Below are 27,231 nucleotides of genomic sequence, written 5' to 3' on the forward strand. Positions count from 1 at the left end.
AAACTTCTAGTCCTCGTTTAACTCTTGTCTCACCGGACCAATGTTTTCTTGTGTATGGTTGTGTATCGATGGTTGGAGATAGGCCTGGGCTTGAGGTTTGTTTTGTAGTTGTGCATTAGTAGATGTGATTTAAAAGATATAATGAAACTCACATGTAACAATATAATAGTCAAGGTAAAGATGCAACATAACATAGGTGATTCGTCCTAATTTGCACCGTTATGCTGCAGGCAGCGGTTTTCATGGAGCAATAGCCGAGCACGCGTGTATATATTACGTTGACATTTACTTGTGCAGATTTTGGCACAAAAAAATGATCATGCGTGACCTACACATAAATGTGAAAATAGAAATTCCTATTTCTGTGATCATACAAAACCAATTATTATAGTATCATTTAGACATTTTATCATTTTCGTGTAGGCCATATAAAATTGTTTTTTTCCGTGAAACTTACACAAGTAAGTATCAACAAAATATGTACATGAAAAAATTATTTTAATTTTTAAAAACTATTTAAATAGCATTATTTTTAATATTAGGAAAAACGGGTGCACGGCCTGGTATTTTCCATGCCTAGTGTGCCCTGGGTACGTCACGACGTCGCGTGCTCACCTTATCTATCCCCAACCCAACATCTGGGATAAAGAAAGAAATTCCGAGCCAGGAAGAAGAAGAAGATGCTGCTCGGCTCCTCCTTCGTGTCCCCGCTCCAGCTCCACCTCACGCCCAGCAATGCGGGCGGCGCCATGGCTGCTCGGCCGGCGCTGCTTGGCCGGATCTCGGCGGCGAAGCAGCTGACGGGCCGCGTGGTGACGACGAAGGCGGACAAGACGGTGGGGGTGGAGGTGGTGCGTCTGGCACCGCACCCCAAGTACCACCGCCGGGAGCGCATCAAGAAGAAGTACCAGGCGCACGACCCGGACAACCAGTTCAAGGTGGGCGACGTGGTGGAGCTCCTCCGCTCCCGCCCCATCTCCAAGACCAAGCATTTCCTCGCCGTCCCCGTCCCGCCGCGGGACACCCGCCGCAAGGCCCAGCTCCTGCCCCCGCTCGAGTCTGACGTCGATGGTGAGCAGGTGGAGGAGGCGGCGGCCCAGTGATGGTGACGATGGTGATGGCTGCTGCATTTCCCCAGTCTGTTCCCTTTCCATTTGCTTCTGTGTATGATTCCTACTCTGTAGACTGAATGGATGAATGAACTCCACTGAGCTTCAGAACTAGTTTCTCTTTGGAGGACGAATTTTGTTACTACCAAACTAGTATATGATTGCGTTCTCTGCATTTACCTAGCACACCGATGATGAAGAATCAAACAAGCAGTTGTTGCACAGTTGCATGAACAAAGATATTGCTGCATGTTCTCTTTATCTGATGTAACTTCTACTATATCAGAGTTCTCTCTGAAAATGTTGTGCTACATCAAAGTTGATCTAGAAACTGAATATATCATCAGTTTTAAACGAAGGGGTGATGCATAGTAGTATTCCAGTGTGCACCTGCCTTGCTATAACCAAAGTGATTGCATTGGACTTAAGATTCTCAACTATGTGTCATTTGTCACCTATTGTCTTACATTCCTAAGTTCAGTTCAGTTTGTCCGAAGTTCAGTTTGTCACATTCTTTCTATTGAAGGCGAAACTACTGCTAGAGTCAATGACACTGCAGATTGTATCTACAGACATTAGTGAGGAGTTTATTGCAGAACATCGGAGGACGCTTCAGTTTGAGAAAAGTGCTTCAAGAGGTGCTCATCTTTATTTTAGAACTGATAGATGTCTCAGTAATGTTTGGGGTATCAAGCAACTCCAGGATCAAAACGACCCCTTCATACGCAGACATTAACATTGGGCTTGGTCCTTCGAGGAGCTATTGTTGATTATCTCAGTTGAATGTAGGTTTCATATTCTGAGATGTTATTCTAGTCGTCGTGCTTGTCTTATGCTGTAGATTCTCTAAACTTGATAAGTTCTTGTGTTTGTAGTTCTGTTTATTATTTTTATTATTCTGGAACCATGTAACATATGATGATATAAGCAAGCTAGCTCTGCCCTCAATTTTGTGATATACTGTCTGACAACTCTGGAATTTGTAGCCATGCACATTTTTCAGTAACGTTGTATAGCTACAGTTGAAGATTATAGCTGTCCATCTTTACAAGCATGACATACTTTAAGAGCCGAGGTGTTATCTGATATAAATGTGTACTCTTGAAATTTATTTGTGTATCTTGTCATTGACTGCTACTAGGTTGAGTATCGTAACTGAAAATTCAAACGCCTAGCTTCATTGTTTGTGAATTTTTCATGTGGCTCTATTTTTTGCATAGCTTTTCTTGTACTGTGCAACTAATTTCTATCAATTTCTACATATGCTTCAATTTCGGTTTATGTTTTATTTTGCACATGGCAATTTTTTGAAGGATATTTAGCCACATAATATACCTTGAGCCATCAAGTTCTCCAGATTGGATATAAAAATAGCTAAAAAAAGGAGCGTGGCGCTAGTAAACAGATCAAACGGTGACAATGCTGGGAATACATCTGATCGATTTATCCTAAACGTACAACTTGTAAAACCTAAAGGATGCAAATTATTTCTCTTGTTCTTTGTCATACATTAGTCTATCTATCATTTGTTTTTTACTGTCCCAACTGTGAGATTTGTTTGAGACGGTTACCCGGGATTTCCCTTTACAATGAAGAAGGATAATTGGGGTTATGCCCTATTGATCATTGCCCAGTGGCTGAGGTCGGTAAAAAATCTATGGTGAAGAAGCTCCACTCCGGTGAACATCCTGACCAAGAAATCCTTGCCAGATACCTCTTGATCCCTTCTTGTATCACTGACGTTCTTTCTTCCGCACTGTAATTTGCTTAACAGTTCTTTTGAGTGCTGAATTAAATTCTCATGATGGAAAATTTGAACTTATTAGTAAATCAATCTATACTTTTCGCATGTGTAAAGTATAAGCTCTTTGCTTGATGGTTTATCTATAAATACCAAAAATTTCATATCTAGCTAGAAAGTTGAAGTACCAACCTTGAAGCTGTGAAATTACTTCAACTGTCAGAACGTGGGATACACCTTTCAAAATCGGATATCTTAAGGACAACAGGTAATTCAGAGTACGAGTTCCTTGCTTCAGCTGTATTAATTGCAAGTTCAATGAAATAGTACTTCCTCTCTTTGAAAATAATTCTCCTTCAGGATATCGACTCGGTCTCTGAAGAGATATTTTAACCATTTCTTTATCTGGAAACATGTTACTCTAAATTTTTTTAGAAAGCATACAAGCATATATACTAGTGAACCCTAATTGCAGATAACAATTGTAGATAAGCTGAAATTACAGTGCAGTATCAAAAAGTTTCAGAAACATAGATTGAAGTGGACAAGTATAGTTTTGATAAATGTGTCCTCTATGTGTGGGACATCAAGCATGGTCGTGACTTCCATTTGGGTGATCCGTTCGGATGTTGATGTTCATGCTGGGTTTGGCTAGTTTTGGTTCTTTTCTTTCGCTGTCTGTCAGCCCACTTCATTCACTAGTGATGCTCACTACTAGCATGAGATACTTCAACAGCAGAGGTCATTTAAATATTTTAGACTCAAGGCTTCTATTCATGATATTCTGTGCTCACGTTGGCATTGGTTGCCTTGCCAGATTGAGCATCTTAAATGAGAAATTCATGCCTCTTTCCCCACTTTGTTTCAGCAACCCTGTTTATGTTCAAGATTAGTTCTCCTTCTACTGTACACGTACTTCATTTTCAGTGTCAGTATTACTGTATTACATAATCTTAAATTCTGATATTTTGCGTTCCATTTTGAATGTTGCATTCTTTTGGGGGTGGGCGTGTGTTTGTCTGCATAACCTTTAGCCATTGAGTTACCCAGTTAGCATATCTTCACACGGTGGTGGCATAGGTCTCATGCAGAGGTCGGGGATCTTTGCGATTTAGGTAGCAAAGCATGTATTCTTTGTGGTACAAAACTACAGATGACTCTACAGACTACAGTCATCTATGTTTTCATATCTCTCTTTTTTCTTTTTCTTTTTGGCCACTGCATCATCAGATACTTTCTTACCCTATGGCAAAAAATTTGTGGAACTTAGTTAGTTGTACATCTGGTGAATGCTGTGTATCCAATGCACATATATTGTGGATGAACTGGTTCAGTTGGTAGTGCTGAATTGGGTTGACCATGCATGGTGGTGCCTACTAGCGGCAGCAGCCAAGCAGGCAAGCAGGTTTTCGGCAATCCCTATTCCCCGCTCATAGCGGGAGCGAATCTGGTAGTGCCTATTGGCGGCGGCAGCCAAGCAGGCAAGGTTTTCGGCAATCCCTATTCCGCACTCATAGCGGTAGCCATTCGCTCCTGCCTAAAATGACGGACGGGGTGGACCGGCCCATTAGCACCTAGCTTGTACGGTTTTTCCCTTTGGTTTCCGGTTTTCTCAAGCTTCCTCAGGTTTTTCGGTTCTTGTTTGTTTCTTTTCAGTTTTTGCTAGTTTTGCTGATTTCGAAATTTTTTCAGATTTGTTTTTTTTCTTGATTTAAAAAATGTTCATATTCGAAATTTGTTCATATTCGAAATTTGTTCAAATTCGAAATTTGTTCAAATTCGAAATTTGTTCAAATCTGAAATTTGTATAAATCTGAATTTTTTTCAATTTTAAATTCTTTGTTTTCAAATTGTTCGGTTTTGAGTTTGTTCCATTTTAAATTTTGTTCGAATTTTGAATCTAAACTGAACGGAAGAAAAGAAAGAAAAAAACAGTAGATTTATTGGGTCACCATTGGAGCGGCCCGAGAGGAAGAAGCTTAAGCGGAGCAACCCTTCGCTCCTGCTACATGCGGTGGATAGGCGCTCCCAAGGCTTTTGGTCACAGTTAGCCAACAGGGTGTAAGCCCACCCTAAGAATTTGGCCCAATAGTCCACATTATACAGTATATCACCACTACTATTAAAAGGGAGAGAGGGTGGTGATCCAAGTCATCTTAGCCGTACATCAGATATCCTACGGTACTACGTTTTCGGAGCGGACCATTGTCCGATCGCCCGCACCAGCGCTAAATCTGAACGAGCGAGAGGGACGTCCTTTTTTAACGGAACCGTCACCATCTCTGCCAAACCGTCTTCCACTCGCGAGCCCCTCACGCTTCCCTGTCCGCCGCCGCAACGGGAGTCTGCCGGGCGCCACCGCTGCTGCGCGAGCCCGCCTCCGAGTAGGTCGCCGCGCGAGCCCGCCTTCGACGGGAGGGGCTTATCTTGCCTCCGCCGTCGTCGCTTCAGCCCATACACGCTCCATAGATCGGATTGGTTGGTTTACAATGGGGATCATATCTGCTCCTCCGGTTGGAGATGGAGGTGTTGGCCCGCCGAGCCACCGCAGTCTCCGACCGCCTACCTTGGTGGTGCTGCCGCCGCGGAGATGGAGGCTTTGGCCCGCCGCAGCCTCGGGTAACGCCAGCCTTGGGTAATCTGCCTCCTCCTCCTTCATCGTCTTCCGCGAACGCGGCATGTAAAGGATATCCACCGCCACTGTCCGAGATCGGCCGCCATCTTCATTGCCCCCTCCTCATGCGGACGTGCAAACCAAATCGACATCCCCGCAAGGTCGATCTCATTTTCCTTCATTCTGCAAGGCATACGTTGTGTTTATACTGAAATTATTTTGGAGAATCGAGGCTGAAATTGTGTTGTTAGCTCAGTGCGATTCAAGAAGAATGCTAGCACCGTTCATAATCTGAACACAAGGCATACGAAGTAGCCTTAGTAATATTTTGTTGTTGTTAGCTGTCTGAATGTATACATGTATAATAATCAATTGGTTTCTGTAGGAGAAAAGAAAGAGAATATTCGATTTCAGCAATTCGTTGGCTCTACAGAAGAGAAGAGCACGGGACATGTATTCCTGTGAATGGACAGTTAAGTGTTGTTCATATTTTCCTAATGAATTAGATAAATAAAGGAACAATGTGCAAGATATATTCCTTTCAGTATGATTTTGTCTTGTGGTGTTATACGATTGCATTTCTTTTCCAGTCCAGAGATCCTCAAAAAATTTATAGGTTTATACGATTTTTGGGTGAAAATAATCTTATTTTGAAGATTTGTTTCCATCATCAGCCTTTGTTTGCTTTCCCAATCATCGAAGTGAAATGTTGTCTTGTAGGTTTGCCTGGTAGGACTGCCCAACTTAGTTGTGGTCGACAATGTCAGTGTTCTTCATACCTTCACTAAATTCTGACTTCCTTTTATTTGTGCCCTTACTCACACACATTCTCAAAATAAATTCCCTTGGGTCAATCATGCTATACGAAACTCAGTTGCATATTGGAAATTAGAACAGATGAAATATACCTTTCATTTGTTTTTTCTCTGCAATGGCTCTTGACTGCCAGTTTTTAATGGTACAACAGCTTTGAGAAGACATTGAAACAAAAAAGGTTAAAATTTAAAGGTGCTCAAATCAAGGCAGAGTAAGAGATGTCGATTATGCCTCTTGAGGTATCCCTCTTTGCAAGTGCCATATCTGTAGTAGGTGTATACATGTTGTATGCTTCTGATGTTTTACGGCTTGAATTTCTCTCGATTGATAAGTTACGTTTATCAGTTTAATTTTATACCAAGATATGACTGCAAACTTTTTTTATTACTAGAAAGTTAGGTTTTGTTCTATAGCTTTATGTTTTACAAATTATTGTCATCTAATTGATAGTTTTTGTGCACTTTCCCTTGATATGGTCTTTGGGATTTTTTTGATTGACAAAACCAGAGTGTTTTGGCATTTACATGGCCTATGTTCTTTACCTCAAATTCCCCATTCAATAGAGGTTCATGTATCTTAGAGGAGGAGATATCTAGCAGATCAAAGTCCAGGAATCTTTCTGCCAAATCAAAAGCAGAGACCAAGGATGATTTCTCCCCAGTTCAGCTAAATTATTACACCTCAATAAAGAAATGCAGGACTAGACAATGGTTCTGCTGCTTTTACTTGGTTTGAACACACTTCCATCATCCTTCTTACTGTATACAATGGTGATTTTCAATATCATACACATAGAAGATATCAACTGAAGGAGTTGTCGAGGAGATCAATGGTAATTGCAGGATTCGCATTGATCCTTATCATAATTTGATTCCGCTGCACATTAGATACCTTATTCTTGCCAATATGATGATAGAGTCTGAAGGGAATTCCTTTGATGGATAAGAGTCCAAACCGTAACACTTTTGAAACCTTCTGAAGTCTTATATCTTTTGCTTTTCCTTCCTCTCTGGAACTCCTTTAATGCCTGCAAGTACCTTTTATCCTTAATTACTTGAAGAATTATTGAACAACATCAGTACTCAAGTTTTCCTCAAGCTTATTAAGCCATATACAAGAATAAGGAATCATCATTTCACAGGTGAGCATTGGCTTGTGTAAATCCATACTTTCATTGCTAGACAAATTTGCTATTTCACTTGGAAGCATGTTCTTGTTTTCCACGAGATGAACACCAGAAATTTACTATTATAAAAAAAATGAAAGATACACCATGCTATCTATTCACGTGCTTGGTTTGTTTTAAGGGCTTATGAAGCTAGGTCATTTCCTTGGTTTTGTTTGGTAGGAAAAACCCTTTCAGTTCAATTTTTGAACATATCATATGTGCGCACTTAAATCAAGCAAAGAATTTGTACAATTCATCTTATTATCTTTAAGTTTTGCAAAAATTATCATGTACGATGTAGTTCGTATTAAAATATGCTTGAGTACTAGCCCTGAATAGGTTCAGATAAGAACATCTAAGGTGGAATGTTGTACTCTCATTAGCCATTATGTGTTTTCCTTCAGAAGTTTTGAATTCTTGAGTTGTACTTGGCTAAACAAAGTTTAAGTCTTTATTCGAGCTAACCATAAATCAATAGTAACTTTACCAGCACAACTCTCTGCATTGGTAGCTACATGGATAAATTCATTGCCTGTTATGCATGATACTTCAAGTAGTCTTACTTTTTCTTTTGAAATATGGTCCATTTTTTGTTACAGGAAACAATTTGAATTGAAGAAAGGTTGGCTGCTACCTCAAAGGATGGAGGTGCCGCGCGTGTATTCATGTGCCGCAAGTCGCCTGGAATGCATGGGCGGAACAGTTAAATATATTAGTTCTCCTGCAATTTACCTCTTATTGTGCAATTTCAGTTTTTGGAATTTACCTCCGGTGTGTTTCAGGTGCAGATTATTTCGACCATTCTACTATCTACTTGGATAGTAGTACTGTATTCAACCTCCACACTGAATCTTTGTGGGTGATGTTTTTTTTTTTTTGTCTCATAGAGCTATTGGAAGTATCCTCAAACTATTTTACAACATAACAGTTAAACAAAGTACAATTTCGTCCTGTGTAGTCCATAACGTTCCTTGTTACATTTCTTAATATAATTATATACCTACCTATGTTTCTAGATATAATATAAGACATTTTGTCCGATGGTCCAATCTACCAATTACTTCAGCCTTACACTTTAAATACACAAGTCTTTTATGGCTGGCATATCTAATTTAGTCCAAGTCTAAGAAATTTTTTCTTTCATCTAGGGAATCTTTCTGTATGGTTCTTCTAAAAGAATTAGAACAAACTTATCAACCAAGTATCGATGACATTCAACAAAAAAATCGAGAATAAACATTATGTTTCTAATTATATATCAATTATTTAAACTTTTTTTCCATTGAATAACCTGCACATATGATTCTGCTAAGATTTCTGGTGCAAAATATGATACTTCCTTTGTTGTGGACTTCTTTACTAGCTTTTAAATTACGCTTGTAAAGTGGGGTGTTCTAACTGCCTTTGTGGATATCACTGTGTAGCTCATTAGTTGATCAACTTAATAACGTATTGACACTTTTCTATTCTTGTTGCATAGCATTGCAGGACAGATGACTGGGTTCGAAATTCAGAGCAGTCAAGAGCGATAATGCTTACATATGAAATTTGTTTTCTGTACGAGGAAGAGCACAAGCCGATGGGAAGGAGATGGAGAAATGAGGAAGATGTTCATTTGTATATTGCATATGTAGGATGGCTTTGGTGATTTTTTATAACAATGTTATATTTCATATGTAGGATGATTTTAAACTAAGGAAGCTATTTTTGCTATATATATTCTGAAATATGAAAGAAATGACGTTTTAAGAAATGTCTCATCCATTAAATATGTGAAACTTCAAGAAATCATCAGCGAATAAATAGATGTTATAATGTTGCTTAGTTGTTATTTTATAAAACATTTTTGTAACTAATTTAATACATACTTTAATAAATTTAATGTGAAGACATGCTCCTCACATGGTTGGGCATGAGACACATTTAAAGTGACTTTTTAAAGAAACTCGCTAAAGAGAAATAGATTCAAAACAAAAATTTATTATAATTGTAACACGTGCGTGGCACGTGCACCTTTACTAGTACGGTGAAAGAGGCGACCTAGAGCAAGGTCAAGCATGAAAAAAAAACATACTGAATCGACTCCTCACGATCTGCCTCCCTGGCTCTCCCGATAAAATGGAGATCCAATCGCCAAGCGCCAAACTGAACTCAGGAAGGCAGAAATCCCTAGGAAAGATCGGATCAATCGCCGACCATCGCCGCACCACGACCAAGAAAACGAAGTGGGTGGGCAGCCTGCGGGAGACGACGACTTCAGGGTAGGGGTGTATGGCGGCCGGCTACACTACAGCAGCATGTGGGCGTCAAGATGGGAAAGCACGACCGGTAATCCTTAGTCGTGTATGCAATTTATGATAGGTTCCCTCTTCGGTTCAGTGCGAGTTCTTTGCTCTTCTTTTCTAAATCTTGAATAGCTAGATGGCAGAATCATTGTACGTTGTAGCAAATTGCATATTCTACCTTGCCTGCTACAAAAGAGCAAATTATATCAGGTAAGTAGTATTAGGTTATGCAAATTTTAATCGTGATAATTGAATTGATTATGTCCTTCCAACCTTATGAATCTACTTCTAGTGATTGTTTTTGTAAATTCAAAATTTGTACACCTTCATGTTATATTTGAGGTATTGAAAAAGATATACTCCCCCGTCTCAAAAAAAAGTTTCTCAACCTTTTGTAGATACAAATGTATCTATAACTAAAATATGTTCATATACCTCTGTATCTAGATAAAGTTGCGCAACATTTTTAGAGAGGTGGGAGTATGTATAGTTTCCCCACCCTAACAAAAATCCCTAGATCCGCCACTGCGTGCCCGTGCCGAGCATGGCAAGAAATATGCCCGGATGGGGCTCTCTAAGTGCAAAAGAACCAAAAATTGCTTCTGAAGTTGCCTATGTGAAAAACAAGGTCCTGGTTTTTCTTTATCAGATATCTCTACATATATTTATATCTTCTCTCTTTTGGTAATGGTATCATCTGTTTTTTCATGCTTGCCCAATGGCTAGATTTTGCCCAATGGTTCTACAAATGTATTCAAGGATCAAATACTCGGATGTTTTCCGGAACATATAGCCCTTTCGTGTCGTGCAAACGGGTTGAATAACCTACTGGCGACGAGGGCTTGATGATTTGCATGCATTACTTTGTCCAAATCTATTCCTGGGGTTTAAGTGACAGGTAACCTCAGCTCGGGTGCTGGAGTCTCTTGGATCTTTACATGATGTATGCTGTCGTCTCCCAAGTTCAATAAGCATTCTCAGTGATTGTCTTTCGAACATACAGCTATGATGTGATGATGCCTTCTTTACAAGATTTGTTGCCTGGTTATTTTGTCAACATTCAACAATTTGAGAGGTTAATTTCTGATTGCCTGGGGCAGACACAACAGGAGTGTCACAATTAGACTTGTTTGCACTATTTATCATCTCTCTCTCTTCCTTTCCGGGAACACTATTTCTTAATTATCTGACGAAAAGCAAGGGGTGATCAATCAGTTTACAAGTATAAAATGTCAGAACTTCAGATTTTCAGTTGTCAATTTACTCTTTTTTCCGTTCTTAATGAAATGTTGAGACAATGACGAGTCCCTATGCGGCCACTTCACAAAGCCATCACCTCCTCGCAACTCAACTAAGGTAAGTACCTCTTTCAAGCGGAGGCATGACGCAGTCAGAGCATGAACAACTCAAACCCATTTATAACCCAAGAAATCACAACAATAAATAAACTATTGTGAGACGATCTAACTTTTTTGTGTAATCAGCAGGGATTTATGTGAGGCAAAAATAACAAGAAGAATGAAGTAAACACATCTTGATCTCAATGCTGCGTGGACGTCTTGCCAGGCGGGGAAGACGCAGGAGGAGGGTTGCCGACCCTGACCACGGCGACGATGGGGCTTCGAACGACGTGCTTCTCGGACACCCAGCTCAGGCTCCCCTCCGCGATGAGATCTTGTCCGGTCACGCCGTGGCCGCTCACCGATACGCTGAACGTCTTCTTCTCGCCGGCCTTGGAGAAGGACAACGTCTCTGGGGAGACATGGACCGTCAGTGTCGATGGCGCTTCCACCTTGGCTGTGTAGGTGGATTCCGCCGGGCCAACGTTGGTCACCGTGCGGTTCACTGTGAACGTCGTTGGCCTCAGCGGGACGGTTATGGTCGGGTAGTTGAGTTGCTCTGTCGTGATCTTGGGCAGAGTTGCACATGGCAAGCTCGAGTCTAGCGGAGTACTGGTTGCGTTGGCGTGGGTGGTCTGGAGCCAGCAGATGTAGCCGGCGAACTCATCGGCGGTGATGTCGTAGACAAGGCCAGGGTCGGCAGCTTTCGCCGGGTTCACGTGGCCGGCGCCTCTCGCGCACGCGTTGGCTTTCCCGTGCTGCTCGTCCAAGATGGGGCCACCGGCGTTGTCGACGGCGTCGGAGGTGGTGAGGATGGCGGACTTGATGGCGGCGGGAGACCAGTCAGGATGCAGGCTCTTGAGCAGCGCCACGACGCCGCTGACGTGCGGCGTCGCCATGGACGTGCCGGAGATGACGTTGAAAGGCCCCGACGACGCGGAGTCCGTCGTCTTGGGGGGCCATGCGGCGAGGACGTTGAGCCCCGGCGCCAGTACGTCCGGCTTGAGGATGCCCGGGGCGAGGGCGCTCGGACCCCGGGAAGAGAAGAAGGCCACGACCGGCGCTGGACGCGCGCCGAGCAGCGTGTTGTTGTATGTGACGGAGGCAGACGGCGCCGTGTTGTTCTTTGACGACGTTGCGTAGTCCATGAGGACGGCCCCGTCGGCGGAGGTGACCTGCACCACGCTGGAGTTGTAGTCCCTGACGATGGTGGTGTAGCCGATGTCTCCCAGGTTGTAGAGGATAACGCCGGCGGCGCCAGCATCCATTACGCTTTGGATTTGGGACACCTGCTCCCTCGTGTTGGTGGCCAGGCAAACCACGATCTTCCCGGGGACAGAACCGAAGTCGCCGGCGAACTGGCAGGAATGTTCTACCTCGGAGTAGAGCAGAGGGTACCGCTTTGGTGAGCTCGTCTTCGCCGCCAGCTGGTTGAGCGCTTCGCCGTTGATGCGCCTGCCATTGCCAAGATACACGCTGGCGGCGAAGCTCCGATCCATGGAGCCGGCGGCAACCGTGAGCACCCATGGCGAGTCGTTGGTGACGCTGATCGGCGTGGGGCCGTTGTTGCCGGCGGCGCACACCACGGTGATGCCTTTTGATACGGCTCTGAAGGCGCCGAGTGCGAGGGGGTCTTGCTCGAAGCTGATCCTCGCGTCGCCTCCGAGAGACACCGAGACCACGTCCACCCCGTCCTTGACGGCCTCGTCGAGGCCGGCTAATATGGCCGATGAGTCGCAGTTCTCGTCGCTGCACACCTTGTACATGGCGATGTGGGCGGCAGGTGCAATTCCAGCCGCTGTGCCTGCGCCCACGCCCTTGTAGGATGCGCCGGTGACAAAGTTCCCGGCGGCCGTGGACGAGGTGTGCGTTCCGTGGCCCACCGTATCGCCGGAGTCACCTCCAACAAACGACTTGGCGCCGATGAGCTTGTTGTTGCACCGGGAGGCGCTGCACGAGCCCTTCCATCTCGCCGGAGGCGGCGGGACTCCGTGATCATCGAAGGAAGGATGCGCCGCATAGATGCCGGAGTCGAGCAGGCCGATGATCACGCCCTTGCCGTAGTCGGCGCTGCTCCAGATCCCGGTGCCTTTCTTCAGCCCGAGGAACTCAGACGTGTGCGTGGTGGCGAGCTGCAGCTTCCGGTCCGGGAACGCACGCACGAAGCCTGGCTTCTTGGCCACGGCGTCGACCTCGGCCTCGGTGAGCCTCGCGGCGAAGCCACTGAAGACCTCGGTGTAGGAGTGAAGGAGGCGTGTCTCGCTGGAGCCGCCGGTGAGCGTGCTCGGCAAGAAAGACTCGTGCCAGCGACGGTGCACGTCTTCGCTAGCATTGGATGGCGGTGGCTGGACGAGCACAATGTATGTGCGAGAAGAAGAAGTGTCTGTGGCATCAGCTGGCCATATCCTAGCAGCGGGATTGATGTAGGATAGTGCGGGCGTAGGGGAGAGGACGGCGAGTAAGAGAAAAGGTAGCAGGACATTGGTAAAGAACACCATTGCTGAAACCACACGAATAACACACACCTACGACGAAGATGACGGCAATGGAGTATCGGTTACCCCGTGAACTTTATACACCACAAATGATCAATTTGATATGACTGAATTTGGCACAGGTTAATGGCTCTCGGAAATCCAGCGCATGCAGCAAATAAATGGGTGCCAAGTCTGCAGGATTTCGTAAGACTACGCGTGGACTGCTTATCTGTAGAAATCTGGACAGACGCGGGGCTAATGCATCTTTCATTCTTTCCATGTTTTTCAATCATCGGCATGAATCTAGACAAACAGTCCTTGTGAATTGGGAGGTAATTAGGACTCAATATTAGGAATTGGGAGGATAATTAAGGACGAAATTATGTCCTTCTGTAGATAAATATAAATATGTTGAATTGACAGGATCTCCATCAAAGGAAAATATTTTAATTAGAACAAATTTATTGACTGCACAGATCAGCAACAGCTCAATACCGAAGTAGTTGTCAAAGGACGACGACAATATTAGATACGATGATAAATTAGGTAAGGGGTAAGTTGATATAAGCTGTATTTTTGTATTTAGCAAAAACGTCAAATAAAATACCAACGGGTACATGTGATTTTACTCTTTTTGTCACTAAGCTAATCACACCGTTATATTATGATTCAAATTCATTTTTTAAGCGTTGGTCACCCTTTTATACGTACAGACACCCCGTGGGTGGAGGCTCCAATGAAGGCGCCATCCTCGCCTCGAACCACAACTGCCACTTCTGCGATCGATGAATTTTTCATCGTGGTTATGTCCAGGTTAATCTTTGTCGCCCCTTCCGGTGGAGGGATCCATCGCGGACCATGAGTCGGCTTTCCTCCCTTCACTGCTGCAAGCTGTGCACCGACTTGGAGCTCTGCCAAGAACTTGTCCACGAAACAATGAGTTAACAATGGGCTTTAATAAATTCCTTCATGTATGACCTTCCGACAAGCATGCCACAAGAAGGTCCAGAGTGCGACGACCACGCTATTTAGCTCCTCATATGGGAGGGCTTCGATCACCGCTGCGAACCATGTCTTCGCATGCGGCATCTAAATCGACAATTCACACTGAGAGCTGCCAGCGCAACAGCCCACGAGCTTCCAAATCGCGGCTCGCTTTCTGGGCCCTCTATAAATACCAGCGCATTGCCTTCCCACTCTCTCTACCATTCAAAAGATTCATCAGAGATTTTTCTCCTCGATCTCTCCTCTCCTCGACCTCACAGCTCTGTCACTCTCCTCTCCTAGCAGCAGCATATATAGCACATATTTATAGACACAAACAAGTTAGAAACCAGCGAACGAGCTCAAACCTCAAAGCAACCTTGTCTAAGTGATCCTTGCCGAGGATCACTGGAGTCTTGGATGGCCGCCTACTTCATCCTTGTATGCATCTTCGTTTCTCTACCCATCGCTTCGTACGTCCTATACGCAATCCGGCGGCAGAAGAGGAAACCCCAGGGCCGCCATGATCAAGCCGTCCTCAAGCTGCCGCCTGGCTCCATGGGCCTGCCTTACATCGGCGAGACCCTTCAGCTCTACTCCAAGGACCCTGGCGTCTTCTTCTCCTCCAAGCTGAAGCGGTACGGCGAGATCTTCAAGACGCACATCCTGGGGTGCCCATGCGTGATGCTGGCGAGCCCGGAGGCGGCGCGGTTCGTGCTGGTGTCGCGGGCGCACCTGTTCAAGCCCACGTACCCGCGGAGCAAGGAGCGTCTCATCGGCCCGTCGGCGCTCTTCTTCCACCAGGGCGACTACCACCTCCGCCTGCGCAGGCTCGTCCAGGGTCCGCTCGGCCCTGAGGCCCTGCGCAAGCTCGTGCCGGACGTCGAGGCCGCCGTGCGGTCCACGCTCGCGTCCTGGGCGGCCGACGGCGACGCCGCCAGCACTTTCCGAGCCATGAAGAGGGTAAGCTTAGCTTGCAGCTGCGCGTGTACGTAGTTGTCGCGTACGAGTGATGGCATTGCATAATAATCGGTGGTTATTTCTTTTCCCCCAGCTCTCGTTCGACGTCGGCATCGCGACGATCTTCGGCGGACGGCTGGACGAGCAGCGGAAGGAGGAGCTGAGGCGGAATTACGCCGTCGTGGAGAAAGGGTACAACTCCTTCCCCAACAGCTTCCCAGGGACGCTCTACTACAAGGCGATGCAGGTAATTAAGCAACCCAAGGAAACAGTCAGGCACGTCACGTCTCGGCCGGCCCATATACACCTATACTATGACTAACTTATACTGCATGCATGTAGGCGAGGCGGCGGCTGAACGGCGTGCTGAGCGACATCGTGCGTGAGCGGAGGGCGCAGGGCGAGCCTGGCGCCGACCTGCTCGGCTGCCTGATGCAGTCCCGGGACGGCGGCGGCGACCACCACCACGACGGCGCGCTCCTCACGGACGAGCAGGTCGCCGACAACGTCATCGGCGTGCTGTTCGCGGCGCAGGACACGACGGCCAGCGTACTCACCTGGATCGTCAAGTACCTCCACGACCACCCGAAGCTGCTCGAGGACGTCCGGGCGGAGCAGGCGGCGATCCGCGAGGCCAACGACGGCGGGAAGCGGCCGCTGACGTGGGCGCAGACGAGGAGCATGACGCTGACGAGTAGGGTACGTACGTGCGTGGTTACTAGTTACTGACGGCGCCCCGTTGCTTGTCGTGTTTCTTCTTGCGTGGTTACTGATGGCGCCGTCTCTTGTTCCAATGGCCAGGTGATTTTGGAGAGCTTAAGGATGGCGAGCATCATCTCTTTCACCTTCAGGGAGGCCGTGGCTGACGTGGAGTACAAAGGTACAGTACGCACACACAGCCTATACGTGGCGCTACGAAAACGTAGAGCTTCGCGTGATCTGCTGCTCAATTTTGTTACAGTACTTAATTACCGCTGGGATTTGACCGATGCGACCTGTGTTTTTCTCTGGTGCGTAGGGTTCCTTATCCCCAAGGGACTCCAGGTATGTACGAAATACACGTACACTCCAGGTATGTACGAAATACACGTTGGGTGCCCATGCTCCTAGGTGCCCCATCTGGAGTGTACGTGTCTAAATTACACATACCTAAGGTTTACATACCTAACATATACACATACAAGTTACACATACCTAACATTTACATACTTAACATACACACATGCAAGTTACACATACCTAACATATATATACACGTATCAGTGTACGTACACCTTAGGTATGCAATATCTTAGGTATGTATCACTTGAGTATGCATATCTTAGGTATGTATACCTTAGGTATGTGTAACTTAGGTATGTATACCCTCAGGTATGTGTACTACAAAGCAAAAATACGCGTATCTACGTATGGTGCCCGGGCACCTAGGAGCACCAGTTAATTTACCTATATACCTATATATATATATATATATATATGGTACAGGTTACAAGTTACATATGATAACAAACCGTATTAGGTTAGATCTCTAATTCCTTGGCGTGTACTCCAAGCTTGTCTACGGCGTCAGCCGTATCCTTCTCCAACACGCCCCCGCAGTCTGAACCAGGGAGAGGATCGACGTGAAGACTGGACCTGAATTCTCGAAACATCATAACCGGCAGTCCTTTAGTAAAAATGTCGGCGTACTGCAAGGAGGAGGGAACATGGAGAACGCGCACAGCACCAAGAGCAACCTTCTCACGGACGAAATGGATATCCAGCTCAATGTGTTTGGTTCGCCTGTGATGTACTGGATTGGCCGTCATGTATACTGCACTGAAATTATCGCAATAAACAATGGTGGCTGTATGAATAGGACAGTGCAACTCCTGAAGTATATGGCGAACCCAACAAGTTTCAGCAACACAGGCGGCCACGGCACGATATTCTGCTTCAGCCGAAGAGCGAGATACCGTGGTTTGTCGGCGAGAGGACCAGCTTATGAGATTGTCTCCAAGATATATGCAGTACCCGGAAGTAGAGCGTCTGGTATCTGGGCAACCAGCCCAGTCGGCATCTGAATAGGCAACTAAGGAATTGGTGGATGAGCGATGAAGTGTAAGACCGTGATCAAGTGTGCCCTTAAGATAGCGAAGCACACGTTTAATGAGAGAGAAGTGAGAGTCACGAGGAGCATGCATGTGGAGACAGATTTGTTGGATAGCATAGGCAATTTCAGGGCGAGTGAGAGTAGCGTATTGAAGAGCACCGGCAAGACTACGATATAAGGTAGGATCAGAAAAGGGGAGCCAGCCGTGGCAGAATGTTTGGAGTGTGTATCAATAGGGGTGGAGACAGGGTGACAATCACGCATACCGGCTCGAGAAAGAACATCTAGTAGGTATTGTTTTTGGGAGAGGTGAAGAGAGGTGGGTGTACGTGTGACCGAGATGCCTAAAAAATGGTGAAGTGGACCAAGGTCCTTCATGGCGAACTCATGACCAAGAGATGTGGTAATGGAAGTGAGAAAGGCTTGAGAGGAAGCGGTGAGAATTATATCATCGACATATAGAAGAAGATAGGCCGTAGAAGCCCCTCGACGAAGAATGAAAAGAGAAGCGTCGGACTTAGACTCAACAAAGACAAGAGTGCGTGCATGAGTGGAAAAACGCTGAAACCAAGAACGGGAGGGGCTTGTTTGAGTCCGTAGAGAGATTTAAGGAGGCGACAAACATATGTGGGATGCTGAGGATCGACGAAGCCGGAAGGTTGTTGACTATAGACCACCTCATCGAGATATCCATGGAGGAAAGCGTTTTTGACATCGAGCTGGTGAATAGGCCAGTTGTTGGTGAGGGAGAGGGAGAGGACAATGCGGATGGTAGCAGGTTTAACGACAGGACTGAAGGTTTCGTCAAAATCGACGCCGGGTTGTTGTGAAAAACCACGGACAACCCAACGGGCTTTGTGACGAGAGAGAGATCCATCAGAGTTGTATTTGTGGCAAAAAATCCACTTGCCACTGACGATATTGGCCCCAGGAGGTGGTGGAACAAGGGTCCAAGTGTGGTTTAGGGTGAGAGCATCAAATTCTTCCTGCATGGCTTGGCGCCAATTGGGATCACGAAGGGCTGTAAGATAGTTGTGGGGTAAAGGGGAAGAGGCGATGGCTGAGAGGTTTAGTCTTTTGGGAGGGCCGGGTAGGCGACCAGTGGTGGCGCGAGTGCGGTGGGGAGGCGGTGGCGGGTTGGGTGGTTCCGCTGGGGCAGCAGTGTTGGTCGGGGCAGATGCCTGGGCTGCCGGGGCAGGGTGAGTGATACGTCTCCGACGTATCGATAATTTCTTATGTTCTATGCCATATTATTGATGATACCTACATGTTTTATGCACACTTTATGTCATATTCGTGCATTTTCTGGAACTAACCTATTAACAAGATGCCGAAGTGCCGGTTGTTGTTTTCTGCTGTTTTTGGTTTCGAAATCCTAGTAACGAAATATTCTCGGAATTGGACGAAATCAAGACCAGGGGCCTATTTTGCCACGAACCTTCCAGAAGACCGAAGAGCATACGAAGTGGGGCCACGAGGTGGCGACACCACAAGGCGGCGCGGCCAGAGGGGGGCCCGCGCCGCCCTATGGTGTGGGCCCCTCATCAGCCCTCCGACTCGGCCCTTCCGCCTACTTAAATCCTCCGTCGCGAAACCCCTGATGCGAAAAACCACGATACGGAAAACCTTACTGAGACGCCGCCGCCGCCAATCCCATCTCGGGGATTCCGGAGATCTCCTCCGGCACCCCGCCGGAGAGGGGATTCATCTCCCGGAGGACTCTACACCGCCATGGTCGCCTCCGGAGTGATGAGTGAGTAGTTCACCCCTGGACTATGGGTCCATAGCAGTAGCTAGATGGTTGTCTTCTCCTCATTGTGCTTCATTGTTGGATCTTGTGAGCTGCCTAACATGATCAAGATCATCTATCTGTAATACTCTATATTGTGTTTGTCGGGATCCGATGGATAGAGAATACCATGTTATGTTAATTATCAAGTTATTACATATGTGTTGTTTATGATCTTGCATGCTCTCCGTTACTAGTAGAGGCTCTGGCCAAGTTTTTGCTCTTAACTCCAAGAGGGAGTATTTATGCTCGATAGTGGGTTCATGCCCGCATTGACACCGGGACGAGTGACGTGAAAGTTCTAAGGTTGTCGTTGTCTTGTTGCCACCGGGGATAAAACATTGGCGCTATGTCCGAGGATGTAGTTGTTGATTACATTACGCACCATACTTAATGCAATTGTACTGTTGCTTTGCAACTTAATACTTGGAAGGGGTTTGGACGATAACATCGAAGGTGGACTTTTTAGGCATAGATGCGGTTGGATGGCGGTCTATGTACTTTGTCGTAATGCCCAATTAAATCTCACTATACTTATCATGACATGTATGTGCATTGTTATGCCCTCTCTATTTGTCAATTGCCCGACTGTAATTTGTTCACCCAACATGCTTTTATCTTATGGGAGAGACACCTCTAGTGAACTGTGGACCCCGGTCCATTCTTTAATCCTGAAATACAAATCTGCTGCAATACTTGTTTTTACTTGTTTTCTCTCGCAAACAATCATCTTCCACACAATACGGTTAATCCTTTGTTACAGCAAGCCGGTGAGATTGACAACCTCACTGTTTCGTTGGGGCAAAGTACTTTGGTTGTGTTGTGCAGGTTCCACGTTGGCGCCGGAATCCCTGGTGTTGCGCCGCACTACATCCCGCCGCCATCAACCTTCAACGTGCTTCTTGGCTCCTCCTGGTTCGATAAACCTTGGTTTCTTTCTGAGGGAAAACTTGCTGCTGTGCGCATCATACCTTCCTCTTGGGGTTCCCCAACGAACGTGTGAAATACACGCCATCAGTGAGCGCCTGGGGCAGGCTGCGAGGCTGCCGGGGCAGCATGTCCTGCCGGGTCAGGGTTGGTGGCTGGGGCGGGAGGGTAGGGTATTGGGATAGGATCGAAAAGGTCAGGTGTGGGGGATGAAGAGGAAGATGTATTGGAAATCGAGGCATAAGGAAAAACATGGTCGTCGAACGTGACGTGACGAGAGATGATTATGCGACGTGTGGATAGGTCGAGACAGCGGTAGCCGCGATGGCGAGCGGGATAGCCGAGGAATATACATTTTGTGGAGCGTGGAGCTAGTTTGTTAGGGGAGGTGGCGAGGGTGTTAGGGTAGCAGAGGCAGCCGAAAACTCGAAGGGTGCCATAAGGAGGTATGGTGCCATGGAGCGTTTCGAAGGGTGTGGTAAATGAGGTGGCGGAGGTGGGTCGGATGTTGATGAGAAAGGTGGCGGTAGAGAGGGCTTCGGCCCAAAAGGATGGTGGCATGGATGCTTGAAAAAGGCGAGTTCGAATGATACGAATAGCACGCTCAGCTTTGCCGTTTTGTTGAGATGTATGGGGACAAGAGAATCGAAGGAGGATGCCGTGGGTGGAGCAAAAAGTGTCGAGTTTAGTGTTGCTAAATTCACCGCCGTTGTCACATTGAATAGAGAGTATGTTGAGGTTGAATTGGGTTTGAGCATAGGCGTGGAAGGCTAGGAGGGTGGCATAGGTGTCGGATTTTTTACGTAAAGGAAAAGTCCGAAGTAGTGCGTGTAGTCGTCAACAATAATAAGATAGTAACGTAAACCAGAGGGACTAGGAAGTGGAGATGTCCATAGATCACAATGCAATAACTGAAAGGGTTTATCACTAGATGACATAGAGGAAAAGAACGGTAATCGAACATGACGGCCTAATTGACAAGCATGACATAAAGTAGAGGACTGTTTATTTGATGGTATATGTTGACGCTGCTGGAGACGAGACATGGTGTGGTGGCCAGGGTGTCCAAGACGTCGATGCCAAAGGTCGGTGAGGGAGGCGGCGAGTAGGGCTTGAGCTTGAGGTAGACTGCATAGTGGGTAGAGAGCGCCGGAGCTATTGCATCGAAGAATCACGGTCTTGGTAAGAAGGTCCTTCGAGAGAGAAACCAAACGGATCAAACTCGATAGAACAGAGATTATCAATGGTGAATTGGCGAACGGAAATAAGATTTTTAATGATATGTGGAACAACGAGAATATTATGAAGGTAAAGGGGTTTAGAGGTGTTGAAGTTGAGTGTGGAAGAGCCGGTGTGGGTAACGGGTAGAGTTGCGCCGTTGCCGATGGTGATGTGTTGAGAAGAAGTGGGAGTGAGAGATGAAAGTATACCATGATCGGATGCCATATGGGAGGAGGCGCCAGTATCCATGACCCACTCTTGATTTCCATGGAGTTGCAGATTCTGGAGAGCAGTCAACAAAGCCGGGTCCAGTTGTTGGTGCGACGTGCCATTGTAGCTTGAACGCGGGTCGGTGAAGAGTTGCGGGTGACCGTATGCAGTGTAGGCAGCAGCAGGCCGTGGCCCTAGAAGACCAAGGGCACGCCAGCGGGGCTGCCAGGGTGCGGAGGGGGGCTGCTGCCATGATGTAGAGGAGTGCTGCTGCTGCTGTCCGGCTCTGGTTGGGAGGCCGGTCCATGGATTAAACATCCAGGGATTGTTGCTGTCGCGTCCGCGGTCACGACCCCCACCTCGTCCGCGACGACCTCCGTAGCCACCACCACGGCCAGGGTTGGAGTAGGGCGCGATGGCGGTGGGGCGTGGATCGGAGAAGTTGGTGGAGGGGCCGCGGGTAGCCGAGGAGACCGGTGATGGCGGTGGGAGCGGCGCACCCCCGCCGTTGGGCAGGATGCTGTTCCCACTGGCCCAGAGGGCCGTGGTGGAGGCGTTCTTGGCGTCGGTCTTCTTCTGTGTTTCCTCGAGGACGAGTGCGGAGCGAATCTGCAAAAATGAAGGAAACGGCACCTGGTATTGCGTAAACGAACGGAGATGGCTGTACTGCTCGTTGAGACCACGGAGCACGGTCAGCACGAGCGTCTCATCGGAGACTTTCTCACCAACGTCCCCAAGGCGTCGGCGAGGGACTTCGGTTTGGCGCGAGTAGTCGTGGACAGACATGTCGCCTTGCGGAGTGTTGCGGAACTCCGCGTCGAGGGCGAGGGCGCGGCTCTTTTTGTTGTCGTGGAAGAGGGTGGCGATGGCGTCCCACACCTGCCGCGCCATCGACCCGGGTGCCATGATGATGCTGAAGAGTTCGGGGGAGATCGAGCCGTAGATCCAGGAGAGGACCGTGTAGTCGTCGCGTGCCCAGTCGGATGTGGGCGAAGTGTCGGACGGAGAGGCGGCGGAATCGCCGGTGACATGATGGGTGAGGCCGTAGCGACCAAGGGAGACGAGGACAAGTTCGCGCCACTTCATGTAGTTGGAGTCGTGAAGATCGAGATGATGGCAACGTTGGGCTTGATGGAGGCTACATAGGAGGAGGGATTTTGGGCGGTGACTGGGGCTTTGTTGGCTTCGGTGAGACGGCGATCAAGCTCGTCTTGGCGAGCCTGGAGGAGGGACTCGCGTTCCTTGAGCTCAGCCTCGAGTTTGCGGAGCTCGGCGGCTGAGGCCATGGCGCTAGAGGGAGGGAGGGATAGGGTAGATTAGATGGGATCGGTAGGGTTTTGGAGGAATCGATACCCGGGCTCTGATACCATGTGAATTAGCGATCAAGGGGATGACCTCGCACGCCCCAGCCTCTCGTATATATATATGGTACAGGTTACAAGTTACATATGATAACAAACCGTATTAGGTTAGATCTCTAATTCCTTGGCGTGTACTCCAAGCTTGTCTACGGCGTCAGCCGTATCCTTCTCCAACCGGAAGAGATTGCCTCGCAAGGCGCCATAGAAAAACATGAATCTTAGACGGTACCTGCACCATCCAAATCACCGACTCACTACGGGAACCCGCCGAGGGGCCGACGGACGGCGGCCGTCGGCACAGCCTGCCTCGCCGTCGGCCCACGCCTGTGCCGACGACAACCGTCGGCACCTTGCCGTCGGCACAATGCGGCCTCGGCACAGCCTGCCTCGCCGTCGGCACACGTCTGGCCGTCGGCACAGTAGGTAGCCCGACGGTGGGATGTCGCTGTCGGCACAGTTGCCGTCGGCCCCTTCGTTGAGGGCCCCACGACGCCCAAACGGCCGTTAGCCTAGCCCAGCCGCCTCGCTCGGATAGCCATCTCGTGCCACGTGTCCCCAAGCCATATTCTGTGCCGACGGCCAAGCCGTCGGCCCAGGTTCATCAGCCCCAGCCGCGTCGCAGCAGCGCCGCCCAGCTGCTGGCCGCCCACCTTCCTGTGCCGATGGCATAGCCGTCGGCACAGCTCCTGCCATTTGGCACATCCAGGGGGCTGTGCCGACGGCTATGCCGTCGGCACATACCATACCATTTGGTTTTCCGCTTCATTTTGGCACAGCACAGCACGCACAGCAAAAATAGCAGTAATATACATTGAAATGCATCACAAATGTTGCACAGCACATAATCATCATCGTCATCATATAAAATGTAGCAACAACATCATCGTGATACAAATATGTGGCATGTAGCACACACGATCATCATACATCATCGACACATGGCACTCACGATCAACGCACACCCGCTAGACACCAAGCTAAGGGAAACTAAGATCAGGGGGTCCAACCAAGTTCCTGACTCGTAAATTAAGGCGTCCGGCCTTTGTCGAGGTAGACCGAAGTAGAACCATGGCCTGAACCATCGCCAGCAGGAGAAAACCCTGAAGCACCGGGAGAATGGCGGCCGGGGTGCATCGGTGTGCCCTCGCGCGACGAACCAGGAGAGGGTCGGTTCCGCGAACTTCCCGTGCCCTACATGTTTGACAAGAGTTAGCATCTTAGACATGCGAAAGGAAAGCGGTGAAAGCAGCTTAGACAATGGTTAGGCACAGGACTTACCGGAGTCCGTGCGTAGTATGTGGCCGCGAAAGCTTCCCTCGATGGGCACACTGGAGTCGGCCCCGGCCTAGCTGGCTCCTCGGTCGGAAGTGCGATCCTCTCTCCAGTCAAGAACAACGTCCTGAGCGCCTGCAAGATAGTTTAGATGTCAAGCGCTGCAGATATAAAAAAAGGGGAGGTGGGACTTGTCATGTCTTCGAACCATAAAAGATTGGAACTTACACGACTCGTCGCCTCCTGGTACTCTTCCCAAGCCGCTCTCTTGAGGTCCCACTCTGCTACAACCGTCAAATACTTCTCATAAGCGGCCGCGTAGGCGGCTGATACGTCCAATTTGCATCACTATTTTATATCATAATTTGCTGTTATTCATTGATATATTTCATATTTGGAGATAATACTTATGTTATTTCATCTATTTTGCATGTTTCATGATTATTGGAGGATCGCGCACCGGAGCCGGGATTCTCGCTGGAAAAAGCATCGTCGAACGCAATATTTCGGAAGATCAACAATTGACGGGAATTACACGAAAAATCCTATTTTTCCGGATGAAGAAGGGAGCCGAAGGGGAGAAGAGGGGACCCGAGGTGGGCCCACCCCATAGGCCGGCGCGGCCCAAGGCCTGGCCGCGCCGCCCTGTGAGGAGGGGGGCCCACAGCCCCTCTTGCCTCCTTTTCTTCGCGTACTCCTTCGTCCCGAAAACCTAAGCTCCAGGGGTACGTCGCGAAGAGCCACAGCCGCCTCTGCGGGGCGGAGAACACCAGAGAGAAAAAGAGCTCTCCGGCAGGCTGAGATCTGCCGGGGAAATTCCCTCCCGGAGGGGGAAATCGACGCCATCGTCACCATCATCGAGCTGGACATCATCTCCATCACCATCACCATCATCTTCATCATCATCACCGCCGTCTCCACCGCTGCACCTCGTCACCGCTGTAACAATTTGGGTTTGATCTTGATTGTTTGATAGGGAAACTCTCCCGGTGTTGATTTCTACTTGTTATTGATGCTATTGAGTGAAACCATTGAACCAAGGTTTATGTTCAGATTGTTATTCATCATCATATAACCTCTCATCATGTTCCATATGATGTCTCGTGAGTAGTTCGTTTAGTTCTTGAGGACATGGGTGAAGTCTAAATGTTAGTAGTGAAGTATGGTTGAGTAATATTCAATGTTATGATATTTAAGTTGTGGTGTTATTCTTCTAGTGGTGTCGTGTGAACGTCGACTACACGACACTTCACCTTTATGGGCCTAGGGGAATGCATCTTGTACTCGTTTGCCAATTGCGGGGTTGCCGGAGTGACGAAACCCGAGCCCCCGTTGGTATATCGATGCGGGAGGGATCGCGAGGATCTCGAGTTTAAGGCTATGGTTAGATTTATCTTAATTACTTTCTTGTAGTTGCGGATGCTTGCAAGGGGTATAATCACAAGTATGTATTAGTCCTAGGAAGGGCGGTACATTAGCATAGGTTCACCCACACAACACTTATCAAAACAATGAAAATTAATTAGCCGTATGTAGCGAAAGCACTAGACTAAAATCCCGTGTGTCCTCAAGAACGTTTGGTCATTATAAGTAAACAAACCGGCTTGTCCTTTGTGCTAAAAAGGATTGGGCCACTCGCTGCAATTATTACTCTCGCACTTTACTTACTCGTACTTTATTCATCTCGTTACATCAAAACCCCCGAATACTTGTCCGTGAGCATTTACGAGTGAATCCTTCATCGAAACTGCTTGTCAACACCTCTGCTCCTCGTTGGGATCGACATTCTTACTTATCGAAGATACTGCGATACACCCCCTATACTTGTGGGTCATCAAGAATATTTTCTGGCGCCGTTGCCGGGGAGTGAAGCGCTATTGGTAAGTGGAATTGGTAAGGGAAATTTCTACTGTTTGTGCTGATTTTATTTCCGCCTGTTGCTATAACTCATTATGGAGAGATCTTCTCTTGAGTGTTTATTTGGGAAATCTACTACTACTGCAAAGGTAGTGGATGAGGCGCCAGGTAAGGAAGAAATACCATACAAAATACCTATGAAGATTATTGAACGTGTAGTGGGTAACCGTTATACGGGGGATGAAACTGTCCACCCCGGAGATCATTTACTTGTTCTTACATGAATTATGCGGTTTATTCAAGTGTGCAGGTATTGCTATGGATGAAGTGAGGAAGAAACTATTTTCTGTATCGTCTGTACGGTAAAGCGGCGCATTGTATAAATTACTTGGATAATGGGGATTCTCTTGAATGGAATGATATTGTGCCCCGGTTTTATTCTAAGTTCTATCCTCCAAGTGAGATTCACAAAGATCGGAATCGCATATATAATTTTTGGCCTCATGAAGGAGAGAGTATTGCCCAAGCGTGGGGGAGATTGAAGTCTTTAATGCTCAAATGCCCCATTCATGAGCTTCCTAGTAATATTATTATTGATAATTTCTATGCAAGACTTTCTTTTCAAGACAAGACCTTGCTGGATACTTCTTGTTCGGATCATTTACACGCAACAAGGAAGAGTTTAAAAGGGACCTTCTTAATCGGATCCAAGAAAATACTGAAGGATGGGAGAACGACAAGGATAGAGAATCAGGTATAAATTATGATTATAAATGAATTGAAGCTTTTATGGATACTGATAAATTTCGTAATATGAGTGCTACTTATGGTCTTGATTCTCAAGTTGCTGCAAATCTTTATAAAGCTTTTGCTTCTCATTATGAATTGACTAAGAAGAACTTTGATAAGTATCATGAACCGTATAAAGATAAAATTGATTCATCTATAAATAAATGTGTTGTAGTTGAAACTGTTGATCATGTTATTCCCGAAGCTTATATTGAAAAA

General features: G+C 47.2%; 3 protein-coding genes across 3 annotated transcripts; 2 read left to right on the forward strand and 1 right to left on the reverse strand.

Moving 5' to 3' along the window:
- Positions 1-602: 602 nt before the first annotated feature.
- On the forward strand, positions 603-1,223 carry LOC124699569 (30S ribosomal protein S17, chloroplastic-like). The gene has a single exon (XM_047231851.1). The coding sequence runs from the start codon at positions 681-683 to the stop codon at positions 1,101-1,103; it is 423 nt and encodes a 140-aa protein (XP_047087807.1). The 5' UTR covers positions 603-680; the 3' UTR covers positions 1,104-1,223.
- Positions 1,224-11,273: 10,050 nt separating this feature from the next.
- Positions 11,274-13,571, reverse strand: LOC124696578 (subtilisin-like protease). The gene has a single exon (XM_047229286.1). The coding sequence runs from the start codon at positions 13,569-13,571 to the stop codon at positions 11,274-11,276; it is 2,298 nt and encodes a 765-aa protein (XP_047085242.1).
- A 1,201-nt stretch (positions 13,572-14,772) lies between these two features.
- On the forward strand, positions 14,773-17,557 carry LOC124696580 (abscisic acid 8'-hydroxylase 3-like). The gene is made up of 6 exons (XM_047229287.1): positions 14,773-15,497; positions 15,589-15,741; positions 15,837-16,193; positions 16,296-16,374; positions 16,513-16,538; positions 17,159-17,557. The coding sequence occupies exons 1-6, from the start codon at positions 14,955-14,957 to the stop codon at positions 17,555-17,557; spliced, it is 1,557 nt and encodes a 518-aa protein (XP_047085243.1). The 5' UTR covers positions 14,773-14,954.
- The last annotated feature ends 9,674 nt before the right edge of the window (positions 17,558-27,231 follow it).

Source organism: Lolium rigidum, chromosome 3, assembly GCF_022539505.1.
Source record: "Lolium rigidum isolate FL_2022 chromosome 3, APGP_CSIRO_Lrig_0.1, whole genome shotgun sequence".
Taxonomy (NCBI): Eukaryota; Viridiplantae; Streptophyta; class Magnoliopsida; order Poales; family Poaceae; genus Lolium; species Lolium rigidum.